The sequence below is a fragment of the Takifugu rubripes genome, chromosome 11, assembly GCF_901000725.2.
Source record: "Takifugu rubripes chromosome 11, fTakRub1.2, whole genome shotgun sequence".
NCBI lineage: Eukaryota > Metazoa > Chordata > Actinopteri > Tetraodontiformes > Tetraodontidae > Takifugu > Takifugu rubripes.
The window spans coordinates 12,502,402-12,522,351 of NC_042295.1; the positions used below are offsets into that span (position 1 = coordinate 12,502,402).

At 41.1% G+C, this 19,950-nt stretch overlaps 2 protein-coding genes across 4 annotated transcripts; both read right to left on the reverse strand.

Moving 5' to 3' along the window:
* Window positions 1–325: 325 nt before the first annotated feature.
* Window positions 326–5,625, reverse strand: spartb (spartin b). Of its 3 annotated transcripts, XM_011608595.2 has the most exons (9): window positions 5,432–5,625; window positions 4,248–5,066; window positions 3,193–3,387; window positions 2,095–2,251; window positions 1,807–2,001; window positions 1,570–1,728; window positions 1,399–1,489; window positions 1,210–1,256; window positions 679–844 (listed from the first exon to the last, which is right to left on the reverse strand). In XM_011608595.2, exons 2-9 carry the CDS (start codon window positions 5,061–5,063, stop codon window positions 738–740), a joined length of 1,767 nt encoding a protein of 588 aa, XP_011606897.2. In that variant the 5' UTR covers window positions 5,064–5,066; window positions 5,432–5,625; the 3' UTR covers window positions 679–737. The 3 variants fall into 3 exon arrangements, with proteins under 3 accessions (XP_011606896.2, XP_029700163.1, XP_011606897.2); XM_011608594.2 differs by lacking the exon at window positions 1,210–1,256 and having other exon boundaries at window positions 326–844; XM_029844303.1 differs by lacking the exon at window positions 1,210–1,256 and having other exon boundaries at window positions 326–844; window positions 5,407–5,625.
* A 5,240-nt stretch (window positions 5,626–10,865) lies between these two features.
* postnb (periostin, osteoblast specific factor b) lies at window positions 10,866–18,622 on the reverse strand. The gene is made up of 21 exons (XM_003968632.3): window positions 18,472–18,622; window positions 18,197–18,292; window positions 16,461–16,525; window positions 16,148–16,305; window positions 15,907–16,071; window positions 15,679–15,825; window positions 15,407–15,548; window positions 14,599–14,811; window positions 14,376–14,510; window positions 13,992–14,140; window positions 13,703–13,839; window positions 13,451–13,581; window positions 13,241–13,371; window positions 12,981–13,083; window positions 12,833–12,900; window positions 12,557–12,602; window positions 12,422–12,451; window positions 12,221–12,334; window positions 12,093–12,140; window positions 11,954–11,987; window positions 10,866–11,497 (listed from the first exon to the last, which is right to left on the reverse strand). Exons 1-21 carry the CDS (start codon window positions 18,588–18,590, stop codon window positions 11,491–11,493), a joined length of 2,238 nt encoding a protein of 745 aa, XP_003968681.2. The 5' UTR covers window positions 18,591–18,622; the 3' UTR covers window positions 10,866–11,490.
* Between the last annotated feature and the right edge of the window lie 1,328 nt (window positions 18,623–19,950).

Sequence of the window (19,950 nt, forward strand, 5' to 3'; positions counted from 1 at the left end):
CATGCCCCGGACAAATCTGCTGCTCTCTGAGGGGCAGATGCTGCCAGCGTGCCAAGATCGATTTCTCTGGTGATTCAGCTGGTGGAGTCTCCAGACACATTCACATAACCAAAAAAATGTCTGTGACAGGTTTGAGATGGCATCTAAATTCCAGAGGATGCTTGGAATAAATTAAAATAAAACAAACTTGTATTAACAGCATAGAAATATATTTATTAAAGATATTTTATAGTATTTATATGTCATTTTTAAAGCTCTGCATAGTTCAAACCATTTGATTGGTCAGTTGTTAAAATTCTGAGAAAGAAAACAGGTAATATGCATCTTTAAAGTCTTTCCTATTTGTATTTTAATCCACACGTATATTAAACATGACAGACTTTAGTGTATTGACTATCCCAGTACATGAAGCCCAGTTTAATGTAATTGCCTACTAACAACAGGTCGATGGTAGTGTGTAAGCAACAAAATGTTTTAATTTGACTCATATAATCTTAATCAGAGCATAATCAAAGTGCTGAAGTGAATTAATGTATCAAGATTAGATATCTTCTCATAAATAGTGTTTATAAATTAAATTCAAACTGATGGGATACAATCATTTAGGCTTTAAGGCATTGCTGCGGGAATGAGGCAGATTACTGGCTACTTGTCAGATTTCTCCACTTGTTTGCCTGGTTTTTCCTGGATCTTGTAGTCTTCTAAAAGGGCCTTTGCCGTCTGCTTGCCAGTCCGTTTCACCACAGCTTTGACACCCAGGTTGTCAACGTTGAAGGCAGTGATTCCAACATTAATGGCAGAGTTGACAGCGTGGTCTGTGGCTTGTCCTGCTGCTGCTCCGTACCTTCATCAGATGTCAGATTGGATGATAGATCGGGAGAGGGGAAGGGGGGAGACAGAACATTCGGGGGATCGATTAACAAGAAGGATTATGAGGTCATGCTCTACGCGACAAAGATTACACCCATGCATGTGCTCAGTTTGAAACCAAGTCATTTCTGGTAGGTAGAATGGGAAATTATATTCAGCTCAAATTGTGACATCCTAATCCCAATACAGTAATCTGCATCATTTTTTTCCTCAATAAAAGCAACTAAAGAATTAATGACAGGCAGGATGATGTGTTTGGCTACACAGGGAAGAGCCAGTTAAAGAGACTTTAGTCATGCTTGTGATTAGTGATAGTTGAGTATAATCAGAGAAAATTACTTTTCTCCTCATTAGCTGGGTCAAAGGCCTTTTGAAGGCCCCTAAATCTGCAAAAGTAAAGTAGGAAAGTGAGACTATGTGGTTTTGTTATGCGTAATGCCTGAGATTTGCATGTAACACATATAAAACCTTCCCAATATGATCTACATTGTCTCTGTCCAGTCTTTTGGCCCTCACAGGAAGACTTACTTGTGTTTAACAGTGGTCACGGTCTCTGCTGCTACGCTAGTGGTTATGTTCTTTGCTGCAACTTCCAAACCCGTCCAAACTGCTGCAAATCCTGGCCAAATGTGTCAAATAAAATTTGTTAAGCAAAGTTTAGCGCTCCTCTTCAACACTAAAACTGCAAACTGACTCTACCTTCTACTCCGCTGGCAGCCACAACCATGGCTCCGTCCATGTTAGAGCGTCCATCTTTGTCCTTCTTCATCGACTCTGGGATGAGCTTACCTCCGTGTTTTTTCACATGTGGCGCCAACTCCTTGCCCACGTGGCCAGCTATTGCACACACCCCATCCACTGATATGACAAAGCATTAGTAAATTACAGGGCTCAATGTGAAAGACTGCACCATTATAAACATGCTGACTGTGTCACCTAGAAACTGGCTGACTTTGACAGCTCCTCCTGTTGCCTGCTTGGCAACATGGAGGCTTTTGGTCACCGTGGGGCTGACGTGAGTGGGTTTATCTTCTGGAGTGATGTGTTCTCGGAGTTTGGATGCCCCTTTGTGGATGGCCACACCTGTATACTCTGCTCCTTTAACCAGGCCCCATTTAAGCCAGGACGCGCCTGTTAAGGATGCCAGGTTTGACAGACGATTCTTAAACATGCCACAGTAAAAATGGAAGCATATTTTTGGTGCAAGATCCAGTGTGACCTCACCTGTCAGAATCCCACTTGCCACCTTTTCACTCCACTCAGGTAGGTTCTTTTCCTCCTCTGTCTCCTCAGGTACCGTCTCCTCTGGCACCGTCTCCTCGGGTGTGGCAACAGACACTGATTGACTGAGATTAATACTTTCTGCAGCTTCATCTGGAGCCTGAAGATACAGACACATCAGTTAGCTACTGTAAAAATAAACCTAGACAACCTGGCCTGAAAATGAGACCCTACTCTCAGTCAAACTCTTTTAACCCTTCTTTCTTCTAGCCGAGCTGTCTCCATTCAGATGTTTGCCTTTGAGTAACCTTCAAACAAGAGCTCCAGTTGTTATTCTCTCTTTCTCATTACAGCACTCCTTTTGTTGTCCCCAAACACGGCGCCATTCTAAAATGTTTCAGAGCACAACCTCCCTTTATGCTGTGAGCATTGTATCTTCCGAAGACCCAGAACTCGAAACACTAATTCTGCAATAGGGAATTACATCCATCAGAGGTGGTAACTAGCTAACTGCCTCCGTCAGAAATGAGCTGTTCTGCGTTGGTCTGACCCAGCAACTGTACCTGCATCACGGTCTTTGTCATTATGCTGAAAGTATAAGGTTGCCCTGCTTTGGCTGCAGGTAAGCGCATTAAGACTGATTAAATCTCCACTGCTGCCCATCTCAAATCCCCACAGTGCTGAGGCTGAAGGAACTTAAAGATGTGTGCCAGCAGAGGCACACCGGTGCTTTCACAACAGACAAAATTCTGGTTGAAACCTCTCAAGCAACAGCTACAGAGGTGCTGCATATTAATACTCTGGATTCTGCTTAAAAAACCCAAACAGCACACGAGATTAGACACAGCTGAACCATTTAGGCATTAACTCTTACCTTGGATTGTATCCCAGCACTAAATCTAAAAACTGTTTACGTGAATAGGGCACTCAGGTGGCTAATAAAAGTGTCTCTTGGCCGCAATGGCACAAGTGGCTTAGCCAAAAAGCCCACTACATGTTGGCTTTTTTGGGTTACAATGTTCAGGGGAATTCGCTCATCAAAGTTTAATGAAATGAAATGTTTAGTGCATGATTTTGATTGAACTATTCACTGAAACCGACCTGAACCCTGAAATCCGTCATCTGGGTGAGCAGGTCCTGGAACAGCCTTCTGTCTGCTGCAGGTAGCTCAGCGGAGAGCACAACCCCCAAATAATAGCCTGGGGCCGGCGCCATCATATCCGGAAACATGAACACCCCGGTGTTACACAGCAACACCGGAAAGGTTTTCATGAGAGGATAGAGCCAGTCACACACCTGCCGGAAGGCAAATTAGGTTAAAATAAATAATTCTGATAGTAATATGGCAAATGCAATTCAAATGTGATAAGTGGTGCTGCATATGGAGATTAAAACATTGCGTCTGCACAACATTTTCAGTGTATTTCATAGGGGGAAATTGGGAAGAGCTATATTAGATCTGATCAAAATCTGCTTGAAAAAAAAACAAAAAACAAAATGAAAGATTCTTTCATTTCACTTTGGGTGAAAAAGACTGATTGGTACAGCATAGCAAGCCGTCTAACGGAAAACAAACCGGACGACTGTCTCTTCCGACTTGTTTGTATCTAACTGGATTAAAGGTCATACACTGCGTGCAGGGTGTAGCTAATCACATGCACTCAATGGAAATGGCTGATGTCATCCTCTTTCAACATCACCCAGGAAAGTCCCTGATAATGATTCAAATTTCAGTCTTATGATCCTGCAGGGCAAACAATCATTTCAGTGAAAACAATGCAAACAAACCTGCTAAAATCAGCACACTCTGGACAGATTAGCCTGTCGTGAATAATGGGGACACGGATGCCTAGTGTAATTTGTAATCTTATCACTCGAAGCCTTTCTATGTGGTGGTTGATATAGCGTGCAAACAACGTCCGTACATGAGCTGAGGGCAAAGTGCCAAACATGGTGATTTATTTGTCTGCAATAATGCAGATGAGCACTTCAAACACATGTGGTGCACATGTTATTTAACTCTGCAGCTGATATCACCATGAACCGACCAAAGGAGTTTGTTTTGGCTTTTTTTAAACTATTGCACAGTGGTAACGACAACACTTTGGAGAGACTTCTGTTGCATTTATTGATTCATATGATCAGTAACATCCTACCTGCAGAAATGCTGGTGGTCGGTTGGGCATTCTGTCGGAGTGATCGCTAGTAAACCTCACAAGTCGCAGGTAGCCTGGGTATGACGGGGCACTCACTTGACCTTCAGGGGTGACAAAGAATATCTGGACACCATGAGGGATGTAAAGCAGCTCCTCTCCATCTTCAGACAAACTTTGGGGAGATGGCGTTGAGTTAGATGTATGGCTGAAGAACTCATTTCCAACCAGTGGCATTTCCCCTGTGTTTGTTCCGTATGAAATAGACAGGTGCCCGTCTGCAGCCTGAGGGGAGTACACTGGGGGCTGCTCAGCCAGACCCAACGGATGTCTGGTGGTTGAAGGACCTTTGGTGCTTCCTCCTACAGCTCCGGCTGGCTGGCTACTTGGGGACAGTAGGTTTGGTGGCACCGGCCTCTCCGGCATTGCTTTTGAGGGGAATGTTGGGTAGAGACTCTCTGCAGACATGTCAGGGGCACTTGGGCGAGAGACACCGCTCGCACTTGTTGCACCCACCTCAACGCTGGTCTCCAACACAGCCAGACGAGTTGTAATGTTGTTCAGCGTCTCCTGCATCTTCTGCTGCATCTGTCTGGCTGATTCCCAGGAGCTACCAACGCATTCTTCCCCCCGAGAAGGCACAGAGATGGCTCTGAGAAGGTGCTGCCGCCCTCGTTTGTAGAGGCCCAGAGCCCGTGTCTTGTCCCCAGCTTCATCTGCGGTCAGTGCTTTATTAATGCACTCAAAAGCCCGGTCATAACCATCTTTGATCACCTCAAGTCTGGCATTGTCAAAGGCATCTTGTTTGGCTTGCTCCATTACCTATGGAATGAGACATTAAACGAATCTACAAGTTAAATACATTGTGCAATACTGGCATTTATAAGCAAAATTACTACTTTAAAAGTAGTGTAATAGTGTAATATAATATAGTGTATGGATTCTCTTTCCAGACAGTAACCTCAATTATGTCCGTATTTCTCTAATGACAAACTGAACAGTTCAAGACAGATTAAGTTTGTTTCGAAGAATACATCTTTGTTCACGACCTGACACTAAAGTCCTTGTGTTACAGTCTAATTCGGAGTAATTATTCTGAGAGGGATTAAATCGAAATCATTCTGAGAACGCACGTATTGTTACGTAGTTAGCATTAGCTCATTTTAGCTAGGGGTAAGTGCGCTTACCCCACTGAACGACAGAACTCCGAGGTCAGTTTGCTGTGTTTTGGCTGCCAAACAAGATAGTTCGATGCCCCCTTTTAAAACAAATCTGCGAGGGCATTCAGCAACCGTCTCTAAATAAGGCTGTGTTCCGTTCGTGGTGGATAACGCCTCTCACAGCTCCCCAGCACTGTCTGTTAGAAGTTGTAGGACTTTAAACAGGATGTTTTCATGTTGAATTTCAAAATAAAATTCGCATAGCTTTATTTTATTAAAAGAAAAGCGGAAGCGCTGAAAGTTATCATACTGCAACTTGATCTGTTGTAATTTCACATTTTGACCGCCAGAGAACAGTCAATATTCATGTTAAAAGTCATCAGCAACTTATGATACTTTAAAACTTTAAAACTGCAACGCCTTATTAAACGAACTAATTATTCACAAGATTATACAATCACCTTATTGCAGTAGAAGATGATGAGGATTTTGTTCTATCTATCTATCTATCTATCTATCTATCTATCTATCTATCTATCTATCTATCTATCTATCTATCTATCTATCTATCTATCTATCTATCTATCTATCTATCTATCTATAGCTGAAACCCTTTCAGCTGTCATAAGGCACACATTTAAACTCAGATTATGAAAGTAATTACAAATACACAGAGGGAGAAATGTTGTATTAAGTTTGCCTATTTCTGCTCATGGGCCTAAGTGAAAATGAAAACAGAAAATAAAAATCAGCACTGCAAATCCTCTCACGAAATCATTCTTTTATCATCGTCCATATCCTAATTTATTCTTTTTAAGTGTTGCCAGTTCCTGCATCATGTCCTGTTTGTCTATGACCCTGAGGAAAGGCATGTGATAAACAAGAGCAGCGTCACCAATTTCCTGCCAAACTCAGCCAAGTAATCATGTTCATCCATTTCTTAAGAAAACAGGCCAAATGAATTCAACACACGCACACGCATGTTCAATTTTAATCCATGTGTCGGAGTGTATCATCGTGACAGGGACGATTATAACAAAACATCTCCTGTTTGAAACCAGGTCAGCTGTCCTGTCTTACTAATGGAAACCAGTCTGAATTACTGCAGACAGACATGTGTCTGTCCGACATGTGTCTGTCTGCTCAGGCCGAAAAATCTGTACATGGAAGTTAGACAATTGAGTCAGTTTTTCCTCCAGGCACCAGCGTTTTCTCCTCTAAGATGGAAAATGTTGCCACTCAGATGATCTTTTGTATATGTCTCAATGCTGTGTGCGGTCTCATGCTCAGAACTCACCTTTAATTCAAAGAGAAATTTAAAAACAAAGCAATCATGCAGCACATTTAATCAAGCACTGTTAATGGAACATTTCTGTTTATCCAGAGCTTCACTGAATATCAACTTCATGACCAAATTCACATTTTGATATTAGCATGAAAATGATCACATTTCGCGACTGTCGTCATCATCATTAGTTACAGGAAGCTGAAGAACAAAGTTGCCTCCCACTGATAGATGAACGGAGCAGGACTGGGATCAGAGTCACCAGTAAAACTTTCCATGCCCTGTGATTTATGAGCAGAGACATCCTGCTCTCTTCTAAGTCCAGGACCCTTGACAGCTCATGTGACACGAGGCCGTGATATCTGGAAAAACACTCTGCCCTCACTTTTATAGCAGCATCTGTTTGAAAGTTTACTAAATATGGAAAGGGGAAGGGGGAAGGGGGGGTAAATGGTGGGGGTGAAACATGAAGGTAGTTTTAAAGTGCCCTCTATTACTGTTTTTTGGTTGTTGTTTTTAAATTGTCTCCAATAAATCACTCGGCCGTAAAAACCTCTTCGCCTGAAGCAATCAAGGACCACCTCCCCCCACGCCCCCACCTCCCCCCACGCCCCACCTTTGTTACCTGACGGCGCTGCGTGTATCAGCTTTTCACCTCCGGAGACTTTTGCAAATGACATCACATGCTTTTAACTTTGGTATGTTTCCCATAAACTCATGGAAGTACCGTAATTGAGCAGACATCGGAGTTTCCGTAGGAATTCCAAAATGAGGATGAAACCTTGGGTTTGATCTCTGCCTGTTTTCACATGCTCTGCACATACAGATCACTTCAGAGCTGCAGAACCAGAAGAGTGGATTTATCAGATGGCCAAAAGCACACATATACTCAGACATACCTCGTACATTTGTATTCTTTCTTTCAAGGACTGGAACTGCACAAACATAGAATCATCTCATTACTGCAATACTTGCTTCCATCTCATCCCAACAGCCACATTTCCAGCTTGAATCCAAAATGTTCCCTCGAGTCACGACAAAAACAACCCTCCCTTCAAATATGGTGTGTTTCTTCTGAGTGCCAGACCATCCTGAATCGTCTGGATGAGGGATTAGAATTTCAGTTTGAACGCAGCATCTTTATGTGATCCACCACCATATTCGGGGGGGCAAAAACCCCAATTGAGCCTTTTGTAATTATGGAGACATAAAAACCTCAGTGGTATGGTTTTCATTGTTAAATACGTGGCAGCGGAGTGTTTACATGCCGGTTTCAGCCCTTGCCTTAGCGCAGCGCAGCAGTCCTTTGGAGCAGGGACGCTGGTTGTGCTCCGTTTGCCAACACAGACAAAGAAATTCATCAACTCCATTTCTCATCTCAGCATTAAATGAAATAGCCTGTACAAGATTATAGTGATCTACGGTTGCTGTAACCACTCACCCGTGCACTGAGAAAATACTCCAATGGAAAGAGAAACATTTATTTGGAAGCATTTTGTCTCATGAAGTTAGTGAACATCTTGTAGTTAATCCTCTTCAAACTCTGCCGGCTGACGACTTCCAAAACGAGAGATATTAATACTAATGACATAATTTAGCTTTAAAACCAAAACCCGGTGAGGTTGATTCACGTTTATTAAAATGTTTTCATGCACTTGGCCCCTGAATTTATGCAGCACTTGCAGCAGCTTGTAGAAAATCCCCCAAATACCCGTATTTTAAAATAGAATAGTTGAAATGAGCTTTCTCTCCCATGAGTGATTACAAGCACTGGTCCAAGTCAGCAGCTGTGCCGACCAGAAAACTACACCGTGAAAACAGGGAATCCCTTCCACGTGGCTCCTGACTCCCACAAAAAGGCATAAAGAAGTCCAACTGGCCACCAGCGAACTGATCCTCCAGGATCCAAGGAATAGTGTCTTCAAACTCCTGCACCAGATGTATATCATCTCAGTCTTCTTGGCAGATTGCCTAAAAACCAGCGTTCTATGTTTTTATGTACTGAACATTCTGTACATTTGGAATAAGCAAAATGAATGAAGAATAAACCCTGTCCCTGTAATCAAAACACATCTCTTTAATACATAATATTGCAGATTTTCCAAGCCATGACTCAAGCCGAGAGCTAAGCTCAATAAATGTCCAGTTAAAATACAACGTTATGACACCGCTGGCCAATAAAAGTGTTCACAGGGATGGTAAAAGAAGAATGTTCAGTTTAAGATCATACCAGAACTCCTTGAGACCACAAAGAAAGTAAAACAACGTCATGCAGCTCATGTCAAAATCAGCAAGACATAATGCCATTTTTGTTCTGTGCAGGAAAAAGTCAAACAAACTGACGCACTACCTTGAAAGAGGAAACACTGAGAATCACATTTCATCATCATTCTCTAAAATCCACATTCCCGTGGTAGATAAACTATTTTTTTTTCAGTGTTATAGATCCCTCGTTGGCCCACACATCAAGTATCTCTCTGCAGCTTCTTAGAAAATAGTTTAATCCAACACCAAAAACCATTTATCTCTATTTAATGTGCTTTTATTTTATTTATATTACTCTGCTTATTTACTTCTAGTAAACACCATTTTGTTCATCATGAAATTCAGCAGACATTAATAGAAGTTTCTCCATAATAAATGTACTGTGAGTCTAGTGAAATGTAATTATTGTATAAACTTTATAAATCCAGTTGATGCTTGTAAGCAGCATGAAGCCCCTTTTTTAATGTCAGCAATTTAAAAGTCAGATATCTTTATTGCTAATACAGTAATAATAAGAAAAAAAGTGTTGTCACCTAACGTCCTTGGCTTAGGTAAAAACGCTTTAGGCACTTAATACTGTATAAACTTAATATTCTCTGACAGTCCAGACTGACACAGGCAGACAAACAAATTAAAATATGTGAGATGTTATTTCTCACTTGTGTGAGCGAATAAAATGCTGAGTCTGCAAGTTTTGGGGAAGCTAAATAACTGAGGTTTTATTCATTACATAGGAATATTGTGAATCAATAAAAAACCTGGCCAAAACAGCAAATAAACTGGCTGATGAACATATTATTATTACTGAGTGTGCAATAAAAATGATCCCTGGAGATTCTGTCAGTTTGTGGCATCACAACTTATGAATCAGCCCGTCTGTACGGCGGCGGCGGGGGGGGGGGGGGGGGGGGGGTTGTTTTACAGCAAAAAAACAGGATTAGATGCTGGTTATTAAAGCGTTTCAAAAGCAAATATTACCTCAATAAGGGAGGGGATCATTTGGTCTTTACTGAACAACTTAGCTGATGTTTTGGGGGAAAACTCTTTGCTGAGTTTGTCTCAGGGCTGAAAAAAATGTCTGTTCTAGATTCACAGCTGCCTTTAAAGAGCGTGTCCTGACAACTGCATCAGAAGCTTTTATTCATGTGCCTCCAAAACCAGACAGGTATAAGTCCCTACAAGAACACCTCAGGCAACATAAAATCAGGATGTATTTAGAAAACTCTGGCAAAGAACGGCTCCCCCTGCGCTAATGGACAACGAATGTCTGAAGTCCATTTATTGGTTTAAGAACCAGTATTAAAGCCTGAATCGCTGATACAGTGCATACTGATGGGAGGATGGGGGTTACGTGGGGTCACATCTTTTTATAAAGCAGTATATTCATTATGTAGTGCACAAATGAATCTGTCAAAACAAGCCTGTCATTTTTAAATCAGCACTGGCGTTTACTAAATAGTTGTTTGGCTACTAAACACCAAAGTGCTTACTGAATTGTGGAATGTGTTTATTGATGCAGACATTGCTGCAATGCAAGTTAGTGTAATTATGGATAACAAAACGGGAAGGTTACATCAATAATTGCTCAGTTAACATGATAATATTGTAGCCAGAATGGTGCGAGCGACCAACAGGAAACTAGGAAATTAAACACTGTGAACTGCAGTCTATTATTGACAGTTGCTAAATGATTGTCATTTAACTCTGCAGTGCCCATGAAAATGGAGAAAGTGTTTTACATTTTCAGTGAAAACCTTCAGCATGGTAATTATGTTCTGCTGTATACAGTCATTTTTTTTTAAATTTGTAATGTTTTTGAATACGCCAGTTCCTAAAATATTAAACTACTGCTGGACTTCAAACCACAGATATCCACATTGTATTTACTTTAACGAATAAAAAAAATGAAACATCAAATCAGTTAGACTTTAATTAAAACCATACATTGTCCATAAGAAAAGAACAGCATGATTTTGAAAACTATTGAATTTGAGAGAAAATGTCAGATGAACAAGGAAATGTGTACTGTACCTAACTGTGACTACACACTCTAAAATGCATCTCCCCAAATAGCTGAAGTAAAGTATAAAAACAGAACTCCTCTACTGTGAATAGATTGTACTAAACACTGGAGCATCAAGGTCCACACAAACACTTGAACTTATACAGTAGTAGGAAAAATCTGAAATACCTTTCCTATATTTTAGCATGCTAAGCTAGTAAAATTTCTTAACATTTAACTCAAGCAGAAATAAGAATAGCAGAAATGGATGTTTTATTGCTACTTAACTGGTGCACATTAAAAGGATTATCTGTCTGTTTGTTCCTTAAAGGCTGCTGAAATGTTTGAGTCCTTTTTACAAGCGTCTTTTTAGACAACGTACACAAGAGATACATTCAGAGCACCATTGAGTTTTATTTATTTCAGATGAATTTATTACAGTTCATTTCATCTTCTGTAATGTATAACTAGAACGAGTCTCTCTGGGTGTTTGCAGTGGTCACATTTCCTGCTGATTCCATCACTCTCCTCATGTTACCATCTGGGGGGGGTAAAAAAAAAAAAGATGAACATGCAGACGGATCAATATGCGACACAACAGAGGCCTAAACTCAGCATAGCAGACAGTGATGATAAGTTACACACTGGGAGCCAACAGGTGGCTGCTGGGATGGAAAAGAGAGTTGAAATATTATCCACATGAGCAGCTGCTGCAGGCGTATCAAGAGCGAATGCGACGTTCACTCGAGCGTTGTCACAGCAGACACATGCATGGGAAGTCGTAGGACTCCCCTTCCAAGACAGCAGGCGTTAAATCTTTCCTCTGACACATTTTACACATGCAGAGATGATGGCTGCTGCATGACTACTGTGAAAAAAACTGCTCTGCTTGTGGGGAGGCCCAAAAGATCTGAGGCATTTTGCTCTGGAGCTTTGGCCTCCTGGGTCACTATGATTAAAGTAGTGTTGTGTTACTGCAGAAGGGTATATGATTTACCTGGTTCGGGTACTAGTTCTGCTTGAGCTGCGATCTACAATGATTAGAAATAAAATAGTTTATACTCTATAAGCCCGGAAAATAACAATAAATAGGAATATCCTCAGATTTAATTTCATAATTATATTCTTCGTCTAACCTTCCACTTTGACTGTGGAGATACCAGCACTGGATGAATACTGGGGCCCTGTAAATGACACCATTATTAAAAATGCAGAATGATAAATCATCTTACGGGGAATTGTAATTATCTCAATAAACACATACCTTGGACGAGCCTGGTGATCTCAGTGATGGATGGTTCTTCGATCCCTTCGATGGTCAACTTGGTGAAAGTGGGCTTTGATTGAACAACTCTCGTGAATTTGGTTACATCAGGAACTGCCAAAGAAGACGAGATCCATTGTAAAACACACGACCATTTTCTTATTAGCTAATATAAAGCAGTAGAATGCACTTAAACTGTACCTTCCTGGACGAACCGAGTGACGGTCCTCTCTAGTTATAACCACAGGAAAAAACAGTCGTTAATGACAGTGAGGGACATAATGGTGATCAAAACACAAGTATGATAATACCAGAATATACGTAATTATTACTTACTTAAAAAGGTAAGCGGAATTTCTTGATATTTGTAACCAGAAATGTACTGAAAGAAATGAGGGGGTAAGGATTCATGTCAACTAAATTGTGGAATCAATAGGAAAGCTGCAATTAATACATGTGGGAGGCTAAATGGAAAAATAAAAGATGACTTTTGTGGGTGACGACATCATCTGTTCCATGGGTTTTAGGAAGAGACCGAGGGAAATAAATTGTGTGTTTAAACAAAAGTGACAATTAAATCTGTTGACGTTTTGTGGTCAAGTTTTGTTGTACCTTGATTTGTATGTTGGTGATCATCTTCCTCAGCAGACTGAGGAGACTCTGGCTTCCAACGGGGATATCTGGAAGGAAGCATGGTCAGTTTGGGTTTTAATAATTGCAAGGGCAATACATTTATAATCACAGAGATGGAAACATTTACCCCCTGGATATAAGATGTGGTTCACAAAATGGATGACACCATTTTTTCCCATTATATCTGATTCTGGGATTTGAAGAGAATTCACTTGCATTGTCTTGTTTGCCTGAGGGATAAAAAGGCCAAAAAAGGTCAAAATGAGGGTTTGCAAACCACAATCAGAGCGGAGAATCAGCGATTTTTGTTTTTTAGGGACTATCCCTTTAAGCACAGCTGAAAGAATGCTGCTGGATGTGAGTGATGGCTGGTCTTGCTCCACTTACGAAGATGACTTTAATGTTGTTGCCCTGGAGAGACTTGAAAAGGTTTGTAACCCCATTTTCCAAACCTCCTCCAATGAAAATCCCTTTGTTGAAGTGATACAGAAGGATGGTTCTGAGGGCAGTTATGTCACCTAAAAAACAATTAATAAAAATGACATTAAATAATTAAACTATTTAAAGAAACATGCTAAGAGAAGAAAGAGCACCTACTCTTCAACAAGGTTAAATCACTCTGTGTTAAGCCAGCAAAAGCCTCATCGCTTGGGGCAAACAGGGTGAAATCCCCCTCCTGTTTCAGCAGGTCAGTCATTTCAGCGGCTTCCATCAGGGACAAAAAGATCCTGCAACACAGACAAAGTAAATGCTGGGTTTGGTGACAGAAACATGACAAGAACCTACAGAATGTTGAAAATCTGGCTTTGGATACCAACATTTTTAACTACAGCATATCAGGGGACTTACTTGAACCTCCCGTTCTCCATCAGAATCTCATAGATGGTTTTTTCGGATGGTTTCAGCAGAGTCTTTGTGATGTGAAGGGCTCCATTGATTCCCTCTTTACTGCCCCTGATCAGACAGGAGTTCTCGATGCACACAGCCTGCCGTAATAAATGCCAAGTTAATGCCAAAGCCATCAAACGCCATAGCTGAATTGCATGACGACAAGTGTGGCGGCAAGTAATGGACGGAGCATGTGTTTCCCTGGAGCCTGTCATCGTTTCTGGGCAGGACTTGAGAGGAGCGGACGTACTGTGCGATAGATGAAGACCCTCAAAAGTTTGCCTCCAATTGTCTCCAGATGCTGGCCATTGTACAACTCTCCCAGGACAACTTTATTTTTCAGGATGTGGTTCTCCAGGAGAATCCTGAGCAGCCTCTGATCCTTGGACATGACCTCATCTAAAGAGTTAACAGTGGTTTTATTGGTAACACTATAATATGTAAATGCCTATATTGGCTTTGTAATATTTATTCCTATTGTTAACTTTATACGGAGTTACAAAATGACTTCAGAATCCATTAAAATTCATTCCACTTGTGAGTGGGCATGTAAGGGGAGCCATCATGATTAATGTTGAGGTGGTGGGGAGGGAAAGAAAAGGCTGACTTTCAATGGTTTAATGATTAGACCTACCACTGAAGGCATCGTTGTGGGGAGCCAGTAAAGTATACTCAGCCTTTGGTCTCATTGCACTAGAAAGGCCCAACTGAGCCACCATGTCACGGAAAGTCGACTGGGAATCTCCCACTAGTTCCATCACTTGCTTAGCTGAAATGGTACAGAAAATATTGAAACCATTGAAATCTGGACTCCATGAAAATTCATATAAATACCTAAAAGGTGAACAATATCCAACCTGAGTCTGGCATGAGCACTTTGTCAATGAGGTGGATGACTCCATTGGTGGTGACAATGTCCTTTTTCAGCACCATCTTGATGCCATTCACAGTTAAGCTTTCGCCATCACAGCCAATTATAACATTGCTGCCCTCCATAGTCTCGTAAGAGGTCCCGCTCATGATGGCCTCGGAGCACTGGACTGAGTCCAGGAGGTGGAAATTAACAAGAGCTGAAAATGAAAACAAGAGAATGTTTCAACCACAGTTGTTTAGGTACAATGTACGAAGGAAACTTTGTTGGTTTGGATTGGACACCAGTCAGTCTCTTGCAAGGGTGACACATAAAATATAATATACTTTTATTCTTTAAGGTTCTTTCTCGAATTACAATACGCGGGGGGGCTATTATAACCTTCCAACCTCAAGATCCTTTGGATCCTGTGGGTCCTTGAGAAGACTTGAGTTTAAAGGTTTTGTTTGTCTTGGAAGGGATATGTTGTCGTAACATATGCAAGCTGTTAGCTAACACTGAAGGAGATGCGTCACGTTGACTGTGTTACACTATAAAGTAGCTGTTTCCTGCCTTCAATTTCAACCTTCTGGGATCAACAGATTCCAGTTTGTGTTTCTTGCAGAAGTTATGACCTGTGAAGTTTATAACATGAAACACAAAACACTTCTGCTGAAATGGTCAATGATTATCCAACACAACATGTAAACACACAAACTCATGAGTCGCTCAATTTGTTGATGAGTGTGCTATAATGTCTTCGGGCTGCCAAGTTCTAAAGGTCATCTGGTAATCTTTTTGACCGCTTGTTTTACCTTTGAGAGCGCCCTTGTCGCCCCGAAGTCGCTCCAAAACTTCCTGGCCCAAACCCTCGAAGGCCTTGTTGGTGGGGGCGAATAGAGTGTATTGTCCCGGTTGACCCAACTTCTCCAAGACGCCAGCACTTTGAGCCACATCCTATATTTTTACCCCAATAAGTGGAATAAACTTTAATATGCACACAGAAACCACCTCGAGACTCTTCAAGTCAGTCAAAAATAATTAATCTTCCCCTCTAACCCTGAATGGGCAGGTAATTCATACTCACGCTCAAGGTTGAAAGTTCATCGTCATTTTCGATAACATCCTGGATCGTGTTTCCAACAGCGCTGATAACACGGTCAATCACATGCACGACTCCATTGGTTGCAACCTGGTTGCCGTGGATAATCCTGGCACAGTTGACTGTCACCACCTGCGTATATCGATCATTACAGCACAAACGAGGGTAACACTACAGTGGAATTACTGCCATAATAAGAGTGAGTGTACCCACCCCATTGGGGTAATGGTTGATGTAGAGGTCAAGGTCCAGGTTCATCGAAGGGACCGTCATTCCGTTCTTCAGATCTTTGGTTAAAAGACGTCTTTTGGACATGTGATAATGCAGCGCGTTGTAGAGCTCCACGTTCACGTTGCTGACCAGTGCATTTTTCATTGTCTGTTCGGAAAAATTGAGATATTGCAACCACACAAACATGACGTATCGATTCAGTGTTGCCTTGTTCTTGACTCACGTCATCTAAAGAGTCCCAGGCCTCATTAGATGGGGCAAAGAAAGTGTAGGAGCCGGACCCCTCGATCTCCGGCCTTAGCTTGGAAATTTCAGAATACCTTTGGGTTGATGTGGCTTTCACCACACCCAGAGTGCCGTAGACATCGTCGATTGGGGCCACTGAGACATTACGAAAATAAGAATTATTATATGTCTGTCTGCACGTCAATATATTGCCGTTTTTAAAGTGTGCAGGTAAAAAGAGTTTAATGTGGTCCCACAGCTGCTCGACAGCTGGAGGATGTGACCACATTGTTGCTCTTTATGCAACATACCTGCAGGGCATCCATGCATGCCCTCCAGCTTCATGTACCCGGGGCAGCATTCATAAAGCACCGTCCTGTGAAACACAGCCGTCACCACTGTAAGTATGATCTCAAATAAGCATTAAACAGTAATACTTTCAATAAAGCTGTCAAAGTGTGATTTAATCATTTTTCTTTTTTGCTGAATTGTTTTCTGGCCTCACTCTCGGGCATTCAGTGGTTCCAGATGTCAGCTATTATCTCATCTCATTTCCCAAAGAAACCGTTTAATCCAGCATTGTAAACCAAACCTTAATGGAAGGAGTGCCTGGATTATTTTAGCGAACTACCATTACAGTAGTAGATTTATATCACCAAGACCTCCACTTTGAAGCTCAATTAGAACTTTATTTGGCATCTACTTGTGCACAGAAACACCAGGATTCTGGCCTGGGGACCTGTTGACACAATGCATGTGGTTTTATGGTCTGTTGAACTAATCTGGAAACAATTTGTATAATTCAGAGAATAGATTGTTGTGATTGTGTTTAGATAAATTAGACACAAATGACGGCGATGTTGATGCTGTTTAGGATAAACATGCAGGAAGTATAGTCTTCCCCAGGCCTGCAGAGGATAGTAAAACTCTGAGTATTCAAATAAAAGGGTCCCTACCACCCCAGTCAGCCAACTTAAACACCCCTAAAAGGTGTTATTTCCATTTTCCAGCACTTGCACACATTTTTGACATTTCCCCTCAAATGGTCTAACATCCGTGCACCACTAAAAAGCCTCCAAAGGATTATTGTTCTTTTCAGACAGAGCAGAGGCAGATGGAGGCTTCTGGGCCGTGGCTAACTACACCCCCCACCCACCTACCCCACCGCCCTAACAACAGCTGTATCCAAATGGAGGTTGAATGGGGTTGGAGGGATTGCGATGAGATCAACTGGGTCCCACTGGAGCAGAGTCAGCAGAACCATTGCTCCACTGCCCTCCCACATTGAGGGTTTGTGTCTGGCCATGTCATTGGAAACATTTGACTCGTCAGCGCCTTTATAAAATCAGGTTTTCCACTTAGAATTATGGCAACTTGGTTTCAATTATATAATGAACTTGTAAGCAAGATTGATTGATCTTAAAAAAAACCCCAAAAAACCAACTTTGTTCATATAATCAAAAAATCTGGAATGTTATATCCTCATTTATACAAGCACATGTGGGCGTTAATCACGTAATCCAGTATCCTCGACTCAGCTCTCTTATGATTGATTCTACGGTCAGATATATGAGCTGAGTGCATTCATGATTAATAGTCTGTTTACGCAAGTTACACTTGGGAAGATACATTTCTGTATGAGAGGGAGACAGTCTGTACTGTTGGCATGTCTCAACACAAAAGTGCTGAGCGTGCTGAAACAATGGCAGAAAAAAAAGAGCTGGTCCAGAAAGATTGGGGTTGAGCATTTTTCCATGCATTCACATCATTTCCTGAAACCAGTGGTTCACCACTGTGGCGTTCACTGACAAAAGTCTTTCTGAGTTAGGAAAACCAGAGGCCTGAACTGGGTTTTTAGAGGTTTCCATATGTTAGTTTTTCCTTAATTAATAACATCATATGTTTCACTGAAAGCACCACACGTTAGACACAAAAAGATTCAAATAAAAAACACGATTGCATCTAAAACATTGAAAATTTTGGCTAATTATAACGTTTTTTCTTCCTTTCAAATAAGCCAAATGAAATGAAAAAACAACAGACTTACGCTTTTCTTCCACAGATGGACTTATTGTACCAGTTACGACAGGTACTAAAGTACTTCTTGGTTCCCATGACTTGCTGAAGCGCACAGACATTTGGTCTGAGGGACAAAAGCAAGATGAACAAATTATAATTATGCAAAATAGGTAAACTTACAGGAAAATAAGAAAAAAATAAGTGCATCCATTCAAATGAGGTACCAAAAACATACCCTCATCCCAAGAATAAATACAAAATCCAAATAATAATTAGGTAAGTGTAAAATATTTGTGAGCTTACCCTTCTTTCCTTGCCCTGATGCGACTGTGGGCAACTATTTTATCATAAGCTGATGAGTCGGCCTTGTCAAACATGGAAAGCACAAAGAGTGCGAAAGCAGCTATGAAAAAGAGCTTCATCTCTTATTTCTCAGCTACACTCTCAGTCTCAGAGTAACGGGACAAGACCCAGAGGGGGAGTTTTTATAGTTCGCACCCACCACTCAAGGAGGATCGCAGCATCTTGTGAGTACAGCGGACCACCCAATGCCTCCTGGAACCCTCACTCTGCATACATTACATCACACTGCAACATTGACATTCTCCTACAACTCATTAGGGTTATATATACAGTATGCACATTTTGTTTAACTTACTTTCAAAATATTTTTACTTTTCACTGTGAAAAATTAAAGAATTTCCATATCATTTACATGCAGCTTTAAATATGTAAGATGTGCCTTTTGATATATATATATATGTGTGTGTGTGTGTGTGTGTGTGTGTGTGTATAAAATGTTGCATAACTCAGATTTGATTATACTTCTAATTAGTCATGGCCTTATTTGATGAATAACTGATTATTTGTGTTATTATGCACATCATCAGACTGTGTAAATATTCATTTGAAAGTTCGAGAGGCTTTACAGCTGGAGAGGGAACCAGTCCAGCTATGAGGATCAAACAAATGTCAAACATACAGATATTTCAGGATGTATATGTTGCTCCACCCAGTGGTAGGAGGGAGGCCAAACTCATAGTCCCCCCGGCATTCATAATTCTCTGATAAGGAGACGAGCCAACAGTCAGACACCTCCATCACAATGTCCAAACTCTGATGCTTGTCGGACCCATTAAGTTTTATTTCTTGTGTGTACTTGTTGTTCTAAATCACTTTGGATCATCCAGCTATATCACACAAATCATTCTTGATGTTCAGCCCCATAACTAAAACAAATAAAACAATACAAATAAAATGACAAACAATGTAGAGCATCCAAAATGCACATTTGATCATTTGGGCTAAATGCTAGTGCACCAATTATACACTTAAATATTGAAATTAGACACATTTAAACTATTGGAAAACAAGCTGTTCAGCAAGCCATATTTCCATTTTAGGGCAACACTTTCAGAGCAGCTGGATATCATGAACTCTATTAGGCAAGAGCTTTAAAAAAGAATTTAAGCTTCCGGCCTTTTCATGTCTACTAAAACCCCACAGTCTGGATAACATTAACTTAAGAATCCCAACTTTACAATTGTCGGCCAATTTCCAAATGAAAAACACGTGGAACTAATGTTTCCTGTGAACTGACAAAAGTGTCAATGAAATGCATCATGGCTTTTCAGTTTGTCTGAGTCAGTGGCTCTCATACAGTACTGCATCAACTGGAGTCACTGATCAGAAAAAGGTTTTGGGTCTCTTGCATTTCCCAGAAGCTCTTTAAAGTGGTTATAGGCTGGAAACAAAAGTGACATTGATTCCTGTCAAATGGGA

What these genes read in the sequence shown, in the direction of transcription:
- spartb (XM_011608594.2), bottom strand. Translation starts at nt 5,063, where the DNA reads ATGGAGCAAGCCAAACAAGATGCCTTTGACAATGCCAGACTTGAGGTG. An exon ending in TGACGGATTTCAGGGTTCAG is followed by an intron (nt 2,252 to 3,192) that starts GTCGGTTTCAGT and finishes CTGTATCTTCAG; the next exon opens with GCTCCAGATGAAGCTGCAGA. An exon ending in CAAAGTCAGCCAGTTTCTAG is followed by an intron (nt 1,729 to 1,806) that starts GTGACACAGTCA and finishes TTGTCATATCAG; the next exon opens with TGGATGGGGTGTGTGCAATA.
- postnb (XM_003968632.3), bottom strand. Translation starts at nt 18,590, where the DNA reads ATGAAGCTCTTTTTCATAGCTGCTTTCGCACTCTTTGTGCTTTCCATG. An exon ending in CCACAACGATGCCTTCAGTG is followed by an intron (nt 14,141 to 14,375) that starts GTAGGTCTAATC and finishes TTAACTCTTTAG; the next exon opens with ATGAGGTCATGTCCAAGGAT. An exon ending in ACAACATTAAAGTCATCTTC is followed by an intron (nt 13,084 to 13,240) that starts GTAAGTGGAGCA and finishes TTTATCCCTCAG; the next exon opens with GCAAACAAGACAATGCAAGT.